The following is a 19400-nucleotide window of genomic DNA, read 5'->3' as shown; positions in this document are numbered from 1 at the left end:
TCGCAGGGTATGCTTGGCAGTATTCCCGGTGTCTGCCTACCAGATGTCAGTTGGACCCTCATGAAAATCAAAACGATCTCCAGAAATCACGACTCCAAGTCCCTGGTGGGAGGAGGAAGGCCTAGTGTTAGAGTGAAATGCCCTAGAAAAATAAGGCAATTAGAACAGGGTGTACTGGATGAGTTGTGGCAGTTGAAAGCAGGGTGGTAGGGGAAGAGTGGCATGAAAATGTAACAGTTGGCAAAGACTTGAAGGAAGTAAGATGGAATATCCCTGGCTTATGTGCAACAACCTGGGACAGGAACCTGCCTGACATGTTCCAGGAATTTCAAAAAGACTGCAATTGAGAAACTTAAGGGGAAAATATTAAAACACAAAATGGCAGAAGAGAACTGAGAACAGAATGCATGAGGGGCATTTGGGACCCTTCATCACAAGGAGACAGGAAACAATGCTATTGATAACACTTGGTCCCTGCGTGGCCTCAATCATGAAGAAGCCTCTTGGGCCTCAGTTTCCTCTCCTGTAAAATAGTTTTGACCATTTCTGCGAGACTGAGGTGTTGGGTTTGTGAAAGTCCTGATAACTGGGAGACTGTCTACAGGATAAAATAGTTCAGCTACAGGAGGTGGTTGGAGGGTTTCAGAATTGAGTATATGTTTGTGGACAGGCTTTGTGAAGCTATTGGTTTCTTAGCCTGGGTTTTGTTTACATGGTGTTGAATTTTACTGCTCATCCAACATCAGTTGAGCTGAGTTGATAGTGGTGGACATCTGTAATGTCAAAGATGGTTGAGTCTTGACATCTGTGTGACTTTGGGCCAGTAACCTCCTCCCCCCCGTCATTGTCTGAACAACTGCAAATTGTAACATTGTTGCAGAAGATTATCAGAGAGATTAAACAGCAATGCATTTGTTTGTATACAGTGGTTTGTATATTGTAAACCCAAAATGTTTGACAACCTGCGTTGTCCTGGTTTTGTTTCCTGTGGCTGTGATAAAACACCCTGAACAAAGCAACTTAAAGGAGAAAGGGTTTGTTTTGCTCACAAAGCCAGGTTACAGCCCATCACTGTAGAGAGGTGAAGTCAGCAGGAACTCAAAGTATCTGGTCTAAGTATAGCCATGGTTAAGGGAAGGAAGCAGGGAAGTAAATTAGCAACACCCATGCACCCTAGTGCCCAGCTTGCACTCTCCCTTTTAATACAATCAAGGATTCCATGCCTAGGGAATGGGGCCACTCACAATGGGTAGGCCTTCCACTAACAAGATAATTCACACAGATGTGAGCACAGACCAAGCTAATCTAGACGATCTCTCATTTGACATTTCCTTCACATATGACTCTAGATTATGTCCAGTTGGCAATTAAAAGTAACCTTGAGGGGCTGGAGAAATAGCTTCGTGTTTAAGAGCACTTGTTTTTCCAGAGGATGAGGGTTCAATTCCCATCTCCCACACAACAGCTCACAGCTGTTTACAACTCTAGTCCCAGGGGATCTGAAATGCTCTTCTGACCTCCCTGGACATCAGGCATGTAGCACACATGTATACATGCAGATGGAACATTCATACACATAAATAGATCTTTTTAAAAAATTTTAAAAAACCATATTATTTCCATGATGAGTAATGATGTATTATGACTAGCGATCTTATCTGAGTTATAATAGCTCATAACAATCAGAAATCACTCCATTCCTCTAACTAAAATACTCTTTTGGTTTAAGACATTCAGACCACATCAGTTTGTCCTGGGTTTCCAGGAACTACCAAAAGAAGAGGGCCAAAATCTGCTCCAGGAGCAAGGTGTCATATTCCCCTCCACTGTTAGAGGAAGTGATCAAAATAGGTAGAAGTGCGGAGTCTCCTGTGGGCTCCTGGAAGCTCGCACCCTGGGCAGTGCAGTGTGGAAATGTCCTGTAGAAGCGAAAGGGCTCCTCCTGTCCCTCCATCCGGGATCTGGCAGCAGTGGGGGAGGGGAGAACAGCTGGAAGTTCACAATGACCTCCAGTCCTTGGGATGAAGGGAAAGACTACACACGGTGTGTGTGTGTGTGTGTGTGTGTGTGTGTGTGTGTGTGTGTGTGTGTGTAGGGAATGTTGACGAAGCAAGATGATGCCTAGGCCAGGAAAGTATGGCGTCAGACTAATCCTTTCCTGCTGCTGGGAATGATGCTTCCAGCTGTCAGTCCCTGTCCACACCCTCTTCCCCTGCCCACCCTGGGCCCATGACAGGCATCGTGTGCTCTACTGACAAACCAGGCAGAAACAGAGCTGCCTGCGTTATCAGAACTGCAGGGAGCCTAGTGTGACCTCCACTGTCTGGCGGGAATATCAGTTTAAAAAGTGTGCTTAACTCTTGACCTGTAAATCTCACTTTGGCAATTTGCCAAAGGAAATGAAGCAACATGTGAGGGCTTAAAAATACAAGTGTGGGCTGAGGAGATGTCTCAGAGGCTCTCAGTGCTTTCCACAGGAGCCTAACGACCCAAATTTGTAGCTGGAGTTTTCCTGGTCCTGCCTGGCCCACGGTCAGGACAGATCTCTCTTACCCACCAGTCCCACAGCTACTCAGACCCAACCAAGTAAACACACAGAGACTTATATTGCTTACAAATTGTATGGCCACAGCAGGCTTCTTGTTATCTAGTTCTTCTATCTTAAATTAACCCATTTCTATTAATCTATACCTTGCCACGTGGCTCATGGCTCACCGGCATCTTCATATGTTGCTTGTCATGGCGGCGGCTGGCAGCATCTCCTTTCAGCCTTCCTGTTCCCACAATTCTCTTCTCTGCTTGTCCCGCCTATACTTCCTGCCTGGCTACTGGCCAATCAGCATTTTATTTATACAGAGCAATATCCACAGCACGAATTCAATTCAGGATCCATGTAAGAGCTGAATTTTATAACCTCACATTCTATGAGAAGTAAGAGGGGAGGCCAAGAGAAGTGTTCAGAATTCCTGGGCCAGCTAGCCTGGGTTATGCAGCCACAGTAACAAGGGAGGCTCTGCCTCAAAGGCAAGGTGGAATGTGAGGACCAACTCCTGAGAGTTGACCTCTGACCTCCATGTGCACACCAAGGCACATGCACAAGCACACTCACACCCATAACCACACCCCACACACACTCAAAAGCAAAACTGTGAGATCTTATAATATACAAAATATAAAACCAAAAACACAATAATTACCCATAACTAAGAATACTGGACAATAAATAAGTACATTGGAAAAACAGAATAAATATCATGGGAGGCACACCAAATGTCAGTGTCTAGCTGCTTGGTTATGGGAGTGATCTCTGTCCTCTACTTATGCAAGAAAAGCAAGTTAAGACAGACGTCCTTGTCTCACTTGTATAAAGTTTTCAAAAAAGATTTATTTATTTATATGTGTGTATATGATGCTGTGTGAGTTTATATATAATACATGCATGCCAGTGCCCACAGAAAGTGGCACTATTAGGAGGTGTGGCCTTATCACACTAAGTGTGGTCTTATTGGAGGAAGTTGTCACTGTGGAGGTGGGCTTTAAGGTCTCATATATGCTCAAGATGCCACCTAGTGTCTCAGACCACTTCCTGTTGCCTGCATAAGATGTAGAGTTCTCAGCTACCTCTCCAGCACCCTATCTACCTGCATGCCACCATGTCCTACCATGATGATAATGGAATGAACCTCTGAACTGTAAGCCAGGCTCCACAACCAAGTGTTTTCCTTTATTAGAGGTGCTGTGGTCATGGTGTCTCTTCACAGCAATGGAAACCCTAACTAAGACACTTCCCTTGATACGTAAGAAACAGCATGGGGCAAAAAAAAAAAAAAAAAAAAAAAAAAAAAAAAAAAAAAAAAAAAAAAAAAAAAAAAAAAAAACAGCCTCTGTCATTGTGGAGATGCTGGTCTGTGGGCCTGTAAGGACAAAGGCTGAGATGGAGGAAGTTAGGGAAGATATTGGGTCATTAAAGGTAGAAAGGGCAGAGATGTGGGAGGAGAGCTTGAGCTGGAGTTTTAGGGACGGGCCCTTGGAAGAGGCAACACTTAGGACTGGGAGGGTGAGGGCTGGAGAGATGGCTAAGATCTCAACGGCTCATACTGCTCTTGGAGCAGACCCCAGTTAGGCTGCTAGCAGTCCACAGCAGGAAGTTCACAATCACCTGTAACTCCAGCTCCAGATGATCTGACACCCTCTTCTGACTTCCATGGGCATCGCACTCACACACACATATTCACACACACAGAGACACACACACACAGACACACACACCCCTAATTTGTAAAACATCCTAAAAGAAGATGTGGAGGATGAATGAAAATTACCTACTGGCACCCAGCGGGGCAAAAGACTCTAGAGGCATGGAATAGGAAATAATTTGTAGTGTGGTATGTTTGAGAAACTCAAAGAAATCAGGCCAGAAAGAACAGAGGGAGAGGAATCAGGGAGAGCCACACCGAGAATGACACTGAGGAGGCCATGTCAGAGTTGGGCCTGACTCCAAAGCCAGAAGAGGGCACAGGAGGCTGGTCAGACATGAAGCATAAATTTGTGCAATGAGTGGGGCTGCTAGGACACAAGTCCACAGGGCAAGAGTCGTGACTGTCATGGAGTGATGACAGTGTCTTGTCTCAGCACCATGGTAAAAATGGGAGAAGGAAAGAAATCAGTTCCCAAATCCCATCCCAGGTACCAGCAAACTCCCAGACCCCAAAGCAGAGTAGTTATCAGGAAATGACTTGTTGTTGTTGTTGTTGTTGATATGACTTGGCTCTGGGATTGTGGGAAATCCCACAGGGCCATCTCTACCCCAACATACAGATCGACATACAGATCATCACACACAAAGACCATAAGGATGGAAAACCTTGGCTTCTCTGACACCCTCCTTGCAGACTCCGAGAGAAAAGGGGTTTTGTTTGGGATGTAATGTGCACTGCTCAGTTTGTTACCTTCTGGCCCCAAACAATATCCCTCCTACCAAGTGCGATGAATGTGTTAGCGAGAGGGGGAGGGAAGAGAGGACTCTCATAAACTCCCGATTGTCCTGCCTGGCCGTGGGCAGAAGAGCTATGGCTGGAATTAGGGATAAGGAAGAGAGGGGTGTGGAATAAAAGGGAGACTCTGAAAGTCCACATCCAAGGAGCTGCAACTGAGAAAACTCGATTTTGTTCCCAGGACATAGTCGACAGCAAGGGGAGAGGACAAGAAGTTGACACTCTGAGTTATTCTGTCCCTGGGGATCCAGAGGTGCTGGGGACCAAGAAGGAGGACCCCCAGGAGGTAGATACCACAGAGAATAGTAACTCCATCATGAGCTTCTTCAAGACCCTCGTAAGTAGTGTTCTCTACTTTTCTTCCTTAATGTCATTGTCCTGGTGTCTAATTCTAAGAATCAAGGATACTTGAATGTTATGGTAGGTATTATCATCAGGCTCATGTAAATGTTCCTTCTAAGGAAACTGTGTTCCTATGTCCTTCAGTGTCAAAGCTTTAGAGCTGGAAGCCATAATAACAGCACTGGGGGGCCGGGGAAGGGGCGATGCATCATAACTGTGGGTTCTGAGCTGTGGTGTGATGGAATCCATTAGTAACTGGTCCCAAGTGTGTTTAGGTTGTTTGCCAATATCAGTCTGACTTCAACAAGTAAAATGAAAAAAAAAAAAAAAAAAAAAAAAAACAAAACAAAAAAAAACCCAACAAGATGTGTCACAGATATTGTGCTTTGACGAGTGACATAGAATTGAGGGGACCCTAATGGCCTTCTGGGAGGTGGTTTTTTGAATGTGATTTAACTCTTGGTGGATGTGTAAGATCTAATACATTTCAGAATAAAATATTGATTTTGTAAACTGTTTATTACCTAGAGGTGCTCATGTTAGAGACATGACCTAATAGAGTTAGGCCAAAGGCGCTTTTTATTTCTCAATTTTTGGGGTGATAAACTAGAATACCCTGAAGACTTGTTTTTATGAATCACAAGTCACCCTCTAGAGCTGGTTTTTAACACTTGCATTTCTCTCACTTTTCAGGTTTCGCCTAACAAAGCTGAAACAAAAAAGGATCCAGAAGACACGGTAGGTATCCTGAAGTACATATATGTCTGGGTTTATGCAAAGAATCGGGGTTCGATTTGCATATGTGTCTTAGATGATATACATACCATGAATATTATATGTTACATATGCAATATATGGATCTACTTAGAAATTTAATAGTGCTATTAGATTGTCCTTTAAGTATTTGGTTTAGGTTAAGATTGTGGTTTTGTTTGTTTGGATTCTGCAGTGCTTGGCGTTAGATCCAGGGCCTCTTGCCCGGTTGTAAACCCTCTACCCACTTAGCCATAATCCCCTGCCCTGGTTAATGGTACTTTAATAAACATTTATTGGGACACTTGAAAGATGATATACTTGCTCTGGCTAAAGAATGTCACAATGCCCAGTTGCTAAATATACAATAGATACATTGGGCTGAGAAAAGAAAATGAGAGAATTCAGGTTTTCTGTTTGGTTGGTTGTTTTTGTGTTTGTTTGTTGTTGTTTTTAAGACTTTCTCTGAAGTGAGAGGCAGAAGCTGTAGCTCTGGGGGTATTAACGTGTTTTCTATTTTCATGGAATTTGAAAAGTACCTCTCCACTGCAAAGCAGTGTTGAACTAAAATAGTTGCCATAGTATACCTGCCCAGTGAAAGGCTAGGTAGAGTGTGGGCGCGGCTGAGCCTGAAGGTTTACAGGCTAGAAGTGTAGACCATCCCTCTCCAAGTAAACTTGGCCTGAAATAACCACCTTTTTATGGATGCTTTTCCTTCCATGTGACAGGACTGCTGGCCTATAATGGAACACATAGTTAAATTCATGGAGACTATGAAACAGTTTAAGCTGGAGAGAGATAAGTGTCCACTGGAAGTGCTTTGGCGGGGATGGGGAATCAATAGATGGCTTAGCCAGCCCATTCATCTGCTGCTTAGGTTTGAAGGAGTTAAGTTGTAGCAGAGGTGGGGAGGGGCACCCTTTATCTTGTCCCGGAGAGGTTGTGTTTGAGCTCCAGGTCATTGATGTGGTGGCCATATGATCCTAACTTAAAGTCTCCACATCTGTAAAGCTGGACCAGGGTTGAGGGGAAGGGCTGCAATGCCTTGCAAACTGTGGAACCCTGTTTGAATGTCATTAATCCTGTTCCACAATCACGTAGTGGATTAATAGATTCCTCTAGACTTTTCTTCTCCCGTTGAAAAACAGATTCCTGAACATTACTCATTTGCTACAAGGCAGCTAAGGTCAAATTCAGTGAATGGTTGGGTCAAGATGTTTGTTTCTGTCTTTTTCAATTCTTGGAGCCCCATACTCAGCACACTGGGCTGTCAACAGTAGAGGATGTGGGTGGTGTTGGGTGGCTTCCCAAGTGGCCCGATTCACTCTTTCTATTTAGCTGGTCCATGTACCAAGACCCATCCACAGTGCAGAGATGGTTCCCCACTGGGCGTACCTTATTGATAAAATCTCATTGTCCCATCCAGCGGGCTGAGAAGTCCCCACTGGGAACTGGTATTTTAGATGAGGGATTATGAATACAGACTGTTTGGGATGCCCAGGAAATGGCCTCTCTTATTCTATATTTGTCTTTGGGGCATCTTTTTCTTTTGAAGTTCCCAAAGTGCTTTTGAAAAGTCTGCATCTCTGTTACACTTGACCATGAGTCTTTTATATATATATTTATATATATATATATATTTATTTCCTTATTTTTATATATTTATTTTATGCATATGGGTGTTTCATCGACATGTATTTAAGTGCACCACATGCATGCAGTACCCATGGAGGTCAGAAGAGGCCATCTGATCCCCTGGAACGGAAGTTATAGGAGGTCGTCAGCTGCCTAGTGGGTGCTGGGAACTGAACCTGGGTCCTCTAGAAGAGCAGCCAGTGCTCTTAACTGTTGAGCCATCTCTTCAACCCTCTGTGTGATTGCTAATGCACTACGTGCTTCATGAAAAACCCTCACAGCATTTGTAACTTGAGTCAACAGTTTGTAGTGATTGTAGCCGAGTTATTTTGATTCTTATCTCCTCCCATTTTGGCTCAATGAATTGGTTCACGCCAGAAACTTGCTTTGCCTGGGAAAGCTGCTCATGTAAAAGTCACTCAAATGTTGTGGGTGATATTATTTCCATGAAGGGTCAAAGGAAATTGGTTTGAAGATGGAAGTCATTTGGTGGTAACATTCAGCCAAGAAAACAAAATCAAGACACAAAACATCTCTGGTCAACGGGTGGTTTATTGGTTTCCTTTCCCAGGTGACATCAGCATTTACACATTTAAAGCTGTTAGTCAAGACTAGTGTTATCTTTTAGGATTTGGTTATGTTTCATTTGATGTTTTAAGTCACAGTTTAAATGGCCTGTCACTGTCTTAAGCAAATAGGGATGAAGAGAGCTGTTTTGGTTGGATTGGGGATGGGGTTCTGAGATGTGTTCATTCGGGCCATTTGCATAGGTGACCCTGTTAAATGCCAATGTTTGCCTGAAACTGTGAATATACTGTCTAGTGAATCATTTTTGAGAACTTTGAAAAGTATTCCCATGGTGCTTTGTGGTTGGGACATGTGAGTGACAGACCAGTAATTAATTGTCACAGTGTCTGAATATACTTTGAAACAGGAAAGTCAAGTGGGTTTGTTTAAAAGCAAATTTCTAAGCTGTGCCTGCTGTTGTCAGAAGGCAGCCAAGGCAGACAAAGTCTGCGATGGACACGCTGGCCAGAAGATGTTGGAGACGCAGGCCAAAAGCAAGAAGAAACGCCTGGACAGCCCCAGGCTAAGACTCACCTTTAGAAAGTTCTTTAGGCATAAGGTCTGTATCTCCTCATACTAGGAAGAAAAAGGACCCTGCTCTTCACCTCATGGCTAGGATCCAGTGCCTAACAGCTCCAAGTCAGGGAATTCCAAGTCTTGGGTGGCTGCGATCACTGAGGGGGAATTTGATGATGCTGAGGCCTGAACTTCAGGCGTTTAAGTCCCCATAGCTATAAACATCTCAGATTGGTTCCTTCCCAGTGGGACCAGCGTTCTGAAATTCTTACCCAGTGTTTCCCAACCGTCAGTCGTTGGCATACACCTTCACCACTTTACTTAAATATGCCATTAATTGTTTGATATTTTTATACTCAAACTGACTATTCCTACTTAAATGTGCCTTTCAAAAACGCTTTCATATTCCATCACATGTGGAAACCAGAATCACTTTTCTTAACAGAAAAATGATCATTAATGTGGCTAATTAAACGTTCTTGCTCGTTTCTGTAGAGCTTAGAGTCCAGTTTCCTCCAGGTTTTTCTTAGGAAGAAATTGGCTGGTGATGGAGACTGCTAAAGCCATCCTGGCAGCAGACCCAGCTTTTCCAGAGAACGTTATTAAACGACTCAAGAGTTAGAAAAGGACAAGTACGCTGTTTGAGCTTTGCTTCTTATCCTGAATGTAAAGTTGTGGTATGCCACCCACTCCTTGGGAAATTCTCTTCTAACCTCAAGATAACAGTATCAGCTTGCTGTCATCCACCTCCCCTGTTCCCTCTGGTGACTGAGTTTACACTGAGCCCACATAGATGCCAACAGGAGAAAACAGTGGATGAGGCCAGAGCCAATCACAGTGGTGGACATGAGCTCAGCTTTGGAGACAGACTCTTCGTGCATGAAGGAAGGCACAGCGCACGTCTGAAACCACCAATTCCAAGGACCTCAGAGTTGGGCCCAATGCTTGGAGAGTCTTTTTGAACCATTAACCATTGTCCACCAAATTTAGTGGGCCTGTTTTAAACACAAAAATGTTCCCAGCTCCATTTTATAGTCCTAGGATTGTATAGGCAAATGACAGTTTCCATAGCACACTCACATAGCAGAATCTGCATTTGCACATGCAAATAACATGAGGTCACCTTCAATTTCCAAGAAGGCTTATTTTGTTCTGTAAAGAGAGAACTACAGCTGTTTCAGGAAGAAGGAAAGGAACCCTACAAAGTGGTCTTGCGGTCCGGAAAGGCTCAGTGGTAAGAGCACTTGCAGCTCTCTCAGAGGATCTAAGTTCATTTCCCAGCACCCACAGGGGGCAGCTCACAGCTGCCCATAGCTGCCCGTAGCTCCAGCTCCAGGGGATCCAACACTCTCTTCTGGTCTTTGTGGGCACTGCACTCACATGTGCACGTACACTTGCACACACACACACATACATTTTTTAAATAATGTTTTTTTGAAAAGTGGTATAGGCAGGTGGATATAGTGCATGCCTATAATCCCAGAACCTAGGGGGAAAAGGCAGGAGGATCACCCTAAGTTTGAAACAACCTGGGTTATTTATCAAGTTCCTAGGAAACCGAGGCAGGAGGATCACCCTAAGTTTGAAAACAGCCTGGGCTGTTTATCAAGTTCCAGGATAGGCAAGGGTACACAACAAGACCTTGTCTCAAAAAAGACCAATAAATACATAAATAGTAAGTGTATGGCCACTTGGGTACATGGGACACAGTTTAGTAACAGCTAATGAGACATATCATAGACTTTTACACAGAGAAATTGGGTTTAACTCCCACTTTGGGAATTACGTGAGGAGGGGGTGTCTGTAAAAGTGTGTGACTCCCTCCATACCACATCTGCCCTTAATTACGGTATCCATTTTATGTGTCACAAAATTTCACATCTGTAGTATCTCATCCCACCATGAATGGCCACCCAAGGTCCATGACATTTCTAGGGCTTTCTAATATCAGTGGCTCTTATCCTAGCAGTAAGGCGCATTTGGGAGAAGGATGGGATCTGAACTCTTAAAATATTATAGGAAGTGCCCTCTTCTGGGCTTCTGTAACCCAGACACAGGAGCTTCAAGGTTGTGCCTTGATTGACATCAGTGTGTTTTTCATGCAAATGTCAATTAAAATAGGAGGACGATCCCAAATGTTCCCAATTCTCATTTATACAGTTTGCTACATATAGGTCATCTGCTTTTACCTCTGTGTTGAGAACTTTCTTTCTGTCTTAGTTAAGGTTTCTATTGCTGTGAAGAGACACCATGACCATCAAAACTCTTATAAAGGAAAAACGTTTAATTGGGGTGGCTTACCTTTTCAGAAGTTTAGTCCATTATCGTGGAGGGGAGCATGGTAGCATGCAGGCAGATGTGATGCTAGTTATATCTTGGTCAGAAAACAACAGGAAGAGGACTGAGACACTGGGTGTGGCTTGAGCATATATGAGACCTCAAGGCCCACCCCCACAGTGGCATACTTCCTCCAACAAGGCCACACCCACTCCAACAAAACCACACCTCCTAGTAGTACCACTCCCTGTGAGCTTATGGGAGTCAATCACATTCAAACCACTACACTTTCTTCTCTTCTTTTGATTATTCTGTTGTCCTTGGGGAGGGGGAATCAAGGTCATTAAAACAGTAAACCAGATCTAGTCTGTGTCTTGTGTCTCAGCTGTAGGAGATATCCATCCCCTCAGGTTCACCAAGAGGCTGTCCTCTAGGTCAGAAAGGGAAATCCTAACAGATTCAAAGTGAAGCCAAGTCTGGAAGTGCATACTTATCATCCCCAACATTTGCTTAAACATACTGAGGCCAGGCATTGCTTGAAAAGGTTTGCCCAGCGCCTGTCCTCTCAGTGGGAAGCTGCAGTCTTTATTAGAAGCCGGCCCGGCCCATGGGACTCTTCTGCTTTCTGCATACCCATTGTTTGGTGTTCTTGTTCTGATGTTTGTACCTTATTGAGACCTCCTATGTCCCACATCCAGAATTAAAATCAAGGGGATGACTTATTTATTAAGAAGATAGTCCCCAGAACTGTTAGACTCCTATGGGTAGGGTCACCAGGTAGAATATAGCATGTGTGGTGAAATTCAGGCTTCAGATACACAAGAAATAATTTTATGTTATCTTGCAATCCATTCTTCATATAGTAATTTAAAATTATTAAGAAAAGGAAGTAATTTTAGTATAAATTTAAATATATTTCATGCAATATTTGGAACATACTTATGCTAGAAAAATTATTATTTGCTGATTTGAAATTCAGACTTACTGGGACATTCCTTTTTCTTAAGTTACATATATGCGTGCGTGTCTGTGTGGGTATGTGCACACGTGAGTGCCGATGCCTGAGGAGCACAGAAAGAGGGCATCAGGTCCCCTGGAGCTAGAGTTCCAGGTGGCTTTGAGCTTCCTCGCGTGGATGCTAAAAACCAAACTCAGAGCAAGAGCGGGATGCTCTCTAACCACTGAACCATCCTTCCTACATTGTCATCTTCAGTTGCAGTCTGGTGACTCTCGAGAGCACTGGCCTCTGTGTCAGGCTGGAATCTTGACAGTCTCCTCCAGACTCTAGAGACAGGATATTACATCAGCTAACGGTGGCAGGATACCTTGTGGGGCTCTCTTTGGGAAGTAAGAGGGTGAACAGGCAGGGAAGGAAAATGCGAAGGAAACTTTGCTGGGGTCCCGTCCCAGGAATCCACTGAGTGGGTGGGAAGCGGCCATGGCCGGATCTGGTCCTCCCTCCTCTCTCCCTCTGTCTCCGCCCCCTCTCAGTTTAGGGGTTGACAGATCACAGGCCCAGCTTCCTTGTCTGAAAATGCGAACATTGGAAAGATGGCTTCAAGACTCTGGTCATCTACAGTGTCATGGTGCACACCTGTAACCCCAGGACTCTGGAAGCTGGGGCGGGGGAAGAACTGACTGTAGCCCAGTCAGAGTTACTGTCAAAGACCTTTTAAAACAAACCAACAGCCAAGAACATTTCGAAATTCTAAGTATACTTTTTTTAATATTTTGGTCTAAATCATATTTTTATTGTCAGGTATTTTTTTTCTTTTGATCAAAAATCATCGTCTGGGAATTTAAAGGGAGTGTGTCGTTAGGTCCAGAGAGCAAAAGTCATAAAATGAAGATGCTTAAGAGAACGAAGTCAGGTTAGAAGAGCCTGATGTTAAAACTTGAATGTCAGTGTTCACTCATGGCTGGATGTATTTGGGCTTCATGAGTCTTCATCCCGACACTCGGGAAGCAGAGCGTAGGACTGAGCAGCCGTTCACGGGAGAAGTGAAGGGTGTGTATGGGAGCAGGTGGCCTGGTGCATGGCTGTGTTCCCAGAACTTGGGTGGGGGGAAGGGGGTGGTAGAGCAGGATGATCAGATATTCGAGGTCATCCTTGGCTGCATAGGAAGCTGAGGCCAGCCTGGGCTACATGAGGCCCTTTGGGGGTGGGGAAAGAGAAGAAAAAAGCAGAGAGGAAAGAAAAGAGAAAAGGAAGGACTGTGGGGGGAGAGAGGGAGTAAGAAACATCAGATATCTTGGAAATGGACTTCAGCACAGCCTGTAGCGGGGAGTGAAGAGGGGTAGGATGGAGGTACAGGAAGGGGGAAAGGGAGGAGCAGAAACCTTCTGAAGAGCTTGTGTGTGGAGTGTGGAGGCTCATCTCAAGTGTAGGAGTGGGGTCTGTGGACCTCCTTCAGCTGACAGTCTCCTCTCTGCCTTCTCCGTGGCCTGGATCTCCAAAGTGGGATGTGGGAGAAAATTTCAGAAGTCTTATGACCATCAAATTTATCTCCACCTTTCCTTAATTTCCAATTGGGCTTGGTAAAGTAATAGTGTTTATAAAATAAACACAAACCATCATGCATGATTGTGTGCATATTCAGAATATTTCCCATGGATGGGAGCCCGGTCAAAACTATTTGGAGACAAAGGGCCTTGGTTAAAAACAAAAAAACACACAAAAAAAACCCTTTCTTTCCTTCCTTTCTTCCTTTTTACATTGATTGATTGATTGATGTGTGTGTGTGTGTGTGTGTGTGTGTGTGTGTGTGTGTATACGCATGCGCAGTACATACATATGTATAGAAACATGCAAGCCACAACACACATGTGCAGGTCAGAGAACAACTTGCAGGAGTCAGTTCTCTCTCCCACTATGTGGATTCAAGGGATTGAACTCAGGTCATCAGGCTTGGAGGCAAGTTCCTTTTCCCACTGAGCCAAGAGCCAGCCCAGAACTCCACTTTCTAATAACATACCACTCTCCCCAAAACCTACCCCCCCACACTAAATTACTTACATAAGCATCATTACTAACAAATCTCCCCCTTGTTTCTTTCCCAAAAGGGAAATATCTGATATATATATATATATATATAAACACAGAGCTATATTCACAGTGGAAATTTGCATAAAACAGAAAATTAGAAAGAAAAAAGGACTAACACCATGCATGACCCCAGCCTGTGCTTATTTTAACAGAGAATCTTTTACTTTTGAAACTGAGATTGTTTTGAGTTTTTCACTTTCTTTTTTACAAACAAACTTCTTAGGAGACTGAAAACTCACCCGGTACTTCAGCCAATCTCAAGTCAGATAAAGCCAACTTCACACCCCAGGAGCCTCAAGGGGCAACCAAGAGTTCGAAAGGCTGCAGCCCACCAAGTCATGTGCCTCCTGCAGCAGCCAGCGACCCAAGAGAAGGCAGCAAGGAGAAGTCGGGGCCCACCGCACTGCCTCTGGGAAAGCTGTTTTGGAAGAAGGTGAGTCTGGTCACGAGGAGTTCACAGGATCCGGGGCGATGGACTGGACGTTGATGATTCTCGTACGTTATTGTCCTCTTCTGTGATTTAGCTTGCCATGGTTTGCGGGGTCCTGGGGGCCCATAGATGTTGATGATTCTCAGACGATATTTCCTTCCTCTGTGATTTAGCTTGCCATGGTTTGCGGGGTCCTGGGGGCCCATAGATGTTGATGATTCTCAGACGATATTTCCCTCCTCTGTGATTTAGCTTGCCATCGTCATGCTATTCACAGGTGCTCTGTAGCGGAGAAAAGGCTGTGAACAAGTAACAGTTGCCATTCTTTGAATGACTAGGGTTAGTGACGGAGGGCTGTGGTGTGTCGACTATCTTGTCCCTCTGCAATGGTCGATAGCCCGGGCTTCCTCAGCACACACTCTTCCAGGGCAGAGGACCCCCTCTTTGTCTTTACCTCTCCCTGTCCAGATGCAGCCCTGGTGAGCCGATTCTTAATCCCCATTTTAGAAAATACGGTGTCCACCAGACCACCAGCGGGGAGCGTGACCTGTAGTACAGCCAAGCTGGCAGAGGTGCCGCGCGCTCGCACAGAAATGGTGGCCGGGCTGCCGTGGTCCGAGAGCGGGGCTTTACCCATCGGTGCAGAGCAAACCCCTGTAACCCGTGTTCAGAACTGCAACCCGGTTTAAAGTTCTCTAAAAGATGAATGAGAAGCTGGGGTGGATTCATACAGCCGGAAGCACCGGAGTCAGTGGCGTCCTCAAAACCCCTGCACTCGGCACCCTGCACAAAACAGCGGCACATGCCCCTCGGTTTCACTCGCTTGGCGAGAATCCGGCTGGACCTCTGAGCCACTTTTTAGTTTTGTTTATTTCTTGTTGTACAGAAAGTTTTTCTTGTAGATTTTTCCCTGGACACTGATTCCTCTCATTCATGAACACATTGGAACATGTCAAGTACTATTTCAATTCTATTTCTGCCTACATACTAATTTAGTATTTTGTCAGCAGTATAACATAGGAAACAGTTTCCAAATGATTTATGTGCACATATTGGTGGCACAGGAGATGACTTCAGTGACCCATATTTGAATAGTCACATTTAAAGAATGATTGTATATTCATATATTATGAGACTTAGATGTATTATGTATATATTTATCATCTATATAGTTATATACCATATATACAAGTACATATGATAGTTATGCATATATTCAGCCAGGCTTGGTAATACATGCCTTTAATCCCACCATTCATGAGGCAGAGGCAAGAGGATCTCTGTGATTTCAAGGCCAGCCTGATCTATATAGTAAGTTCCAGGACAGCCAGGACTAAGCAGAGAAAACTGATCTAAAAAACAAAACCAGAATTGTACATATTTTCAAAGCATATTAACATACTATACTTTAGATCAGCATAGACTTGTGCAAGCTTGAGAGTGGTTCAGAGCAAGTAGCACTCTTGTGGAGACCCCGGTTCAGTTCCTGTGCCCATACTGGGGGGCTCACAACTGCTTGCAGCTCCAGCCCAGGGGACCTGATGCTCCTGGTTTCTGTGGGTGCGCGCACACGCGCGCACACACACACACACACACACACACACACACACACACACACACAAATAAACCTTTTTTGCAAGCAGATTTATTGCTCAAGTTGAGGCCAAGTGCATTGAGTTTAGAAAGGAATCCAGTGAAAAGAGATCATGTTATGTAAAAAGTGTCCTGGTGTGATGGCAAATTTGGATTCTCCAAGAAGCACACACCAAACAGAAGTATGAGTGATTTATGGGGGAAATTCCTGTGAATGGCGAAGGAGTGGAGGCTGGAAGTCAGTGCTGAGGCCACAGTGAGAGACTGTTGTTGGGTGTGTGGGAGAGGCTGGGGGGGGGGCTTGGCTTGCAGCTGGTGCTGGCAGAAGCCGAGGGAATGCCGCAGCATAGCTTGCTTATGGTCAGAGTCCCACACTGGACAGGAAAACAGGACCCAGGACCCCTCGATGCTCTGTCAGTGAGAGAGTCGTCAGGGAAAGGACAGTAGAGTGCTGAGGGTGTGACAGGTGGAGTCTGTCCCCACAGTAAGGCTGACACACCTCCAAGCCATCTCAAGCCTTCTGGGCTGTTTGTCTCACTGACAGATTTTTCCACCTTCATGTGGGGACTAGGTAAGGAAGCCCCGATAAAGGCTAGATGCTCCCAGAAAACTAGAGATGAGATGAAATGTTCAGGATCTGTGGAAAAGGTCTAACATCTGTGATGTCATGTGACATTTGTGAGCTCAGACCAACTATCACATGATCAAAATGGGCCATGTCCTATCTTAAAGAAAAAAAATCTCTTCTAAGAGTTGGACACATTCTTTTAAACAAGAGAGCCCTTGTAGGTGGAGCTGACATGGATAAATTATGTGCTCTGAAGCTCTTTATATGGTTTTTTATGTCTTTATTAGATCTCTAAGAATTCCGAGCAATGTGTTTGATCATATTCACCCCTCCCCTGACTCCCCCCAGATTCACTCCTTCCCTACCCATTCAGCAATATGTCCTCCCTTTTTTTTTTAACTTCTTCACCCATCAAGTCCCATTTGTGTGACCATTTATTCTTGCATGTGTGGCCTCCCACTGGAGTGTGGCCAGCTTACCAGGGGCTACTCTTGTAAAGAAAACTGAGCTTGCTCTCCCAGCAGCTGTCAGTTGCCTATGGTACCCTGGCTAGGGGTGGGACTTCCTCTCCACCTCTCCTGTCCATGCTGGAATTCGGCCTGGCTTTTAGCTCCTTGCTCTTGGCAATGTATCTTCAATGGGATCCTGCCATTTTTTTTTTTAATTGGAGTGTTTAGTGTTGTTAAGGGGGCCAGACTATTCTTTAGATTAACCAATTAAGAGCTAAGTGCTACTAGAGGAGGCTGGGGTGATTCTGTTTCTGAGGTTTGAATGATTCTCTCATACCAGACGTTCCCTGATTATCAAAAAGAGATTGAGAAATGGAAAAACACTCACATGTTATTAAAATTATTAATAAAAAAGCAATTTCAGTATAGGTTAAGAATGTTTCATTCAATATTTGGGACATATTTATGCTAGTAAAATTATTATTTGTTGATCTGAGATTCAAATTTAATGGGGCATTAAATCACTAGGCTGCTCCCATTCAGGAAGCCTCTGGGTTTGGTCTCGGCCCTGTTTATTCCGTTTTCGGTCTGAACAGCTCGAGCCTATCCTTCAAAACACTGCGGGCTCTTCAGCAGCTCCCAGAGATCCTCTTTCTCAGCCACCCTGTCCAGGTTTCCTTCCTGCCTCTGCGGTGCCCTCGCAGAACACGTGCCCAGGCTGGGTGATCAAGCCCTCTCCGCCCTTCTTCATGTGTTATCCGGCACACCTGCTCCTTGGCTGTGGAAGGCGCCGAACTGCGGTCTGGTCCTCCCGGTCTCTCAGCCACAGACTTCTCCGAAGGATAGAGAAGAGGTGCAGGGGGCTGCCCGAGGCTCTCCTTTGCCCCCATGTACTGAGCTGGGAAACCAGACCAGGGGCAAAATCAGATGAAACCCAAGATCTAGACTGGGTTCATCATGGGCAACGTCATGCTTCCAGAGAAGAGTGGAGACATGCCCCAGCCCTCCATAGAAAGACAGGCTTCTGCATAGCAGCAAAGCTCACCCAAGGGTGAGGCCAGTGCTCAGAAGTGACAGATGACTTAGGACAAGGGGAAGTGCTTAACAGCCCAACAGGCAGCCCCAGGGTGTGGGTTGTGAGCACAATTTTGATCTCCATCGGTAGCAGTTCTGTTTATTTTAAACTCTGTGGCTGCATCTGATGTATTTGAATACAGCAGAAGAATGCAAATCATCCCACTTGGCTGCTCCTGTCGGGGAAGCCTCTGGAATCTGGTCTCAGCCTTGCTGTTTTATTTGTTTATCAGTAAAAGGAGTAAATGACGTAAAAGCGCTCATCAAGCTCACCAGCTGGGTGAGTTCATTAACGCAGTCTGAACAACAGACAGTAAAACCCTCAAGAAACTGGCACAACAAGCTGAGGTTGATATGACCCAGAACTCTGCTTTACAAAACTCAGTGTGCCCCTTGACTACAGAGAGCGAGCCATTAAGATTTTAACTGAGCCCCACGGCACACCCTGCCTGCCCCAGTCCAACCTTGGAGCTGGTGCCATTGAAGCAGTGTTTACAGTGTCTCTTTGTTGCTGGAGAGCCTGGGTCTTGGTAACTCTTAAGAACTAGGCTCATCCACTCATCCTCAATCTGCCAATAGTGAGAAGGGGGTGAGTTTTTCATGTGGCCACATTGAGAAGAAGAACAAATAAAGAGGTTCACTGACCTCCAGCTCTATCTTTGGGTCCCTGATGTGAGGCTTATGGTTAAATAGAGAGCAAAATGTATGCACAGCTGAGCTGTCTTGGTCAAGATGTGGTCCTGTCCATCACTGACTTCTGGCTGTATTCAATGCTTTTACATATGCGAAAGAACTGCATATATATGTGACGCATATAAAGGAGTCTATGTCCCGCCCCCACTTGACCTGTCTGTGTGGCTCTAGGGAGCTAAGATAAGTGATTAAAAATTATTATGGGCTTCCATATATATCTAGGATCAACTCGAACCATAGAACTGTCACCAGAGCCATTGAGAGTCACCAGGCCGTTCGCTCTACCTGTCCCAACTCTTGGACTCCAGCATAGTTCATCTGCCACTTGCAATGTCCCAGGGAGAAAGCTGCCTACCTGGACTGGTTCTCTGGGGGCAGAATCCAAGGTCAATTCTTGGGCTCCTGGGGGCATCATTTAATATGGTTTCTGCTCAGCACCCACAAAGTCTCTTCTCTCCATAGA

The 19400-nt window shown here is 44.9% G+C and overlaps 1 protein-coding gene across 6 annotated transcripts in view; it reads left to right on the top strand.

Moving 5' to 3' along the window:
• Positions 1–19400, top strand: part of Bcas1 (brain enriched myelin associated protein 1) — an 84080-nt gene that overhangs the window by 34907 nt on the left and 29773 nt on the right. For 4 of the 6 annotated variants that reach the window (XM_037204557.1, XM_037204551.1, XM_037204547.1 and 1 more), the window contains exons 5-7: positions 5176–5331; positions 6030–6074; positions 14354–14563. In XM_037204557.1, the coding sequence (XP_037060452.1) occupies positions 5176–5331; positions 6030–6074; positions 14354–14563 (411 nt within the window). Of the gene's footprint in view, positions 1–5175; positions 5332–6029; positions 6075–8715; positions 8851–14353; positions 14564–19400 lie in introns of all 6 variants that reach the window. The other 2 variants (XM_037204537.1, XM_037204536.1) reach the window with 2 other exon arrangements.

Source organism: Peromyscus leucopus, chromosome 1, assembly GCF_004664715.2.
Source record: "Peromyscus leucopus breed LL Stock chromosome 1, UCI_PerLeu_2.1, whole genome shotgun sequence".
Taxonomy (NCBI): domain Eukaryota; kingdom Metazoa; phylum Chordata; class Mammalia; order Rodentia; family Cricetidae; genus Peromyscus; species Peromyscus leucopus.
This window is presented reverse-complemented; position numbering and strand designations above follow the sequence as displayed.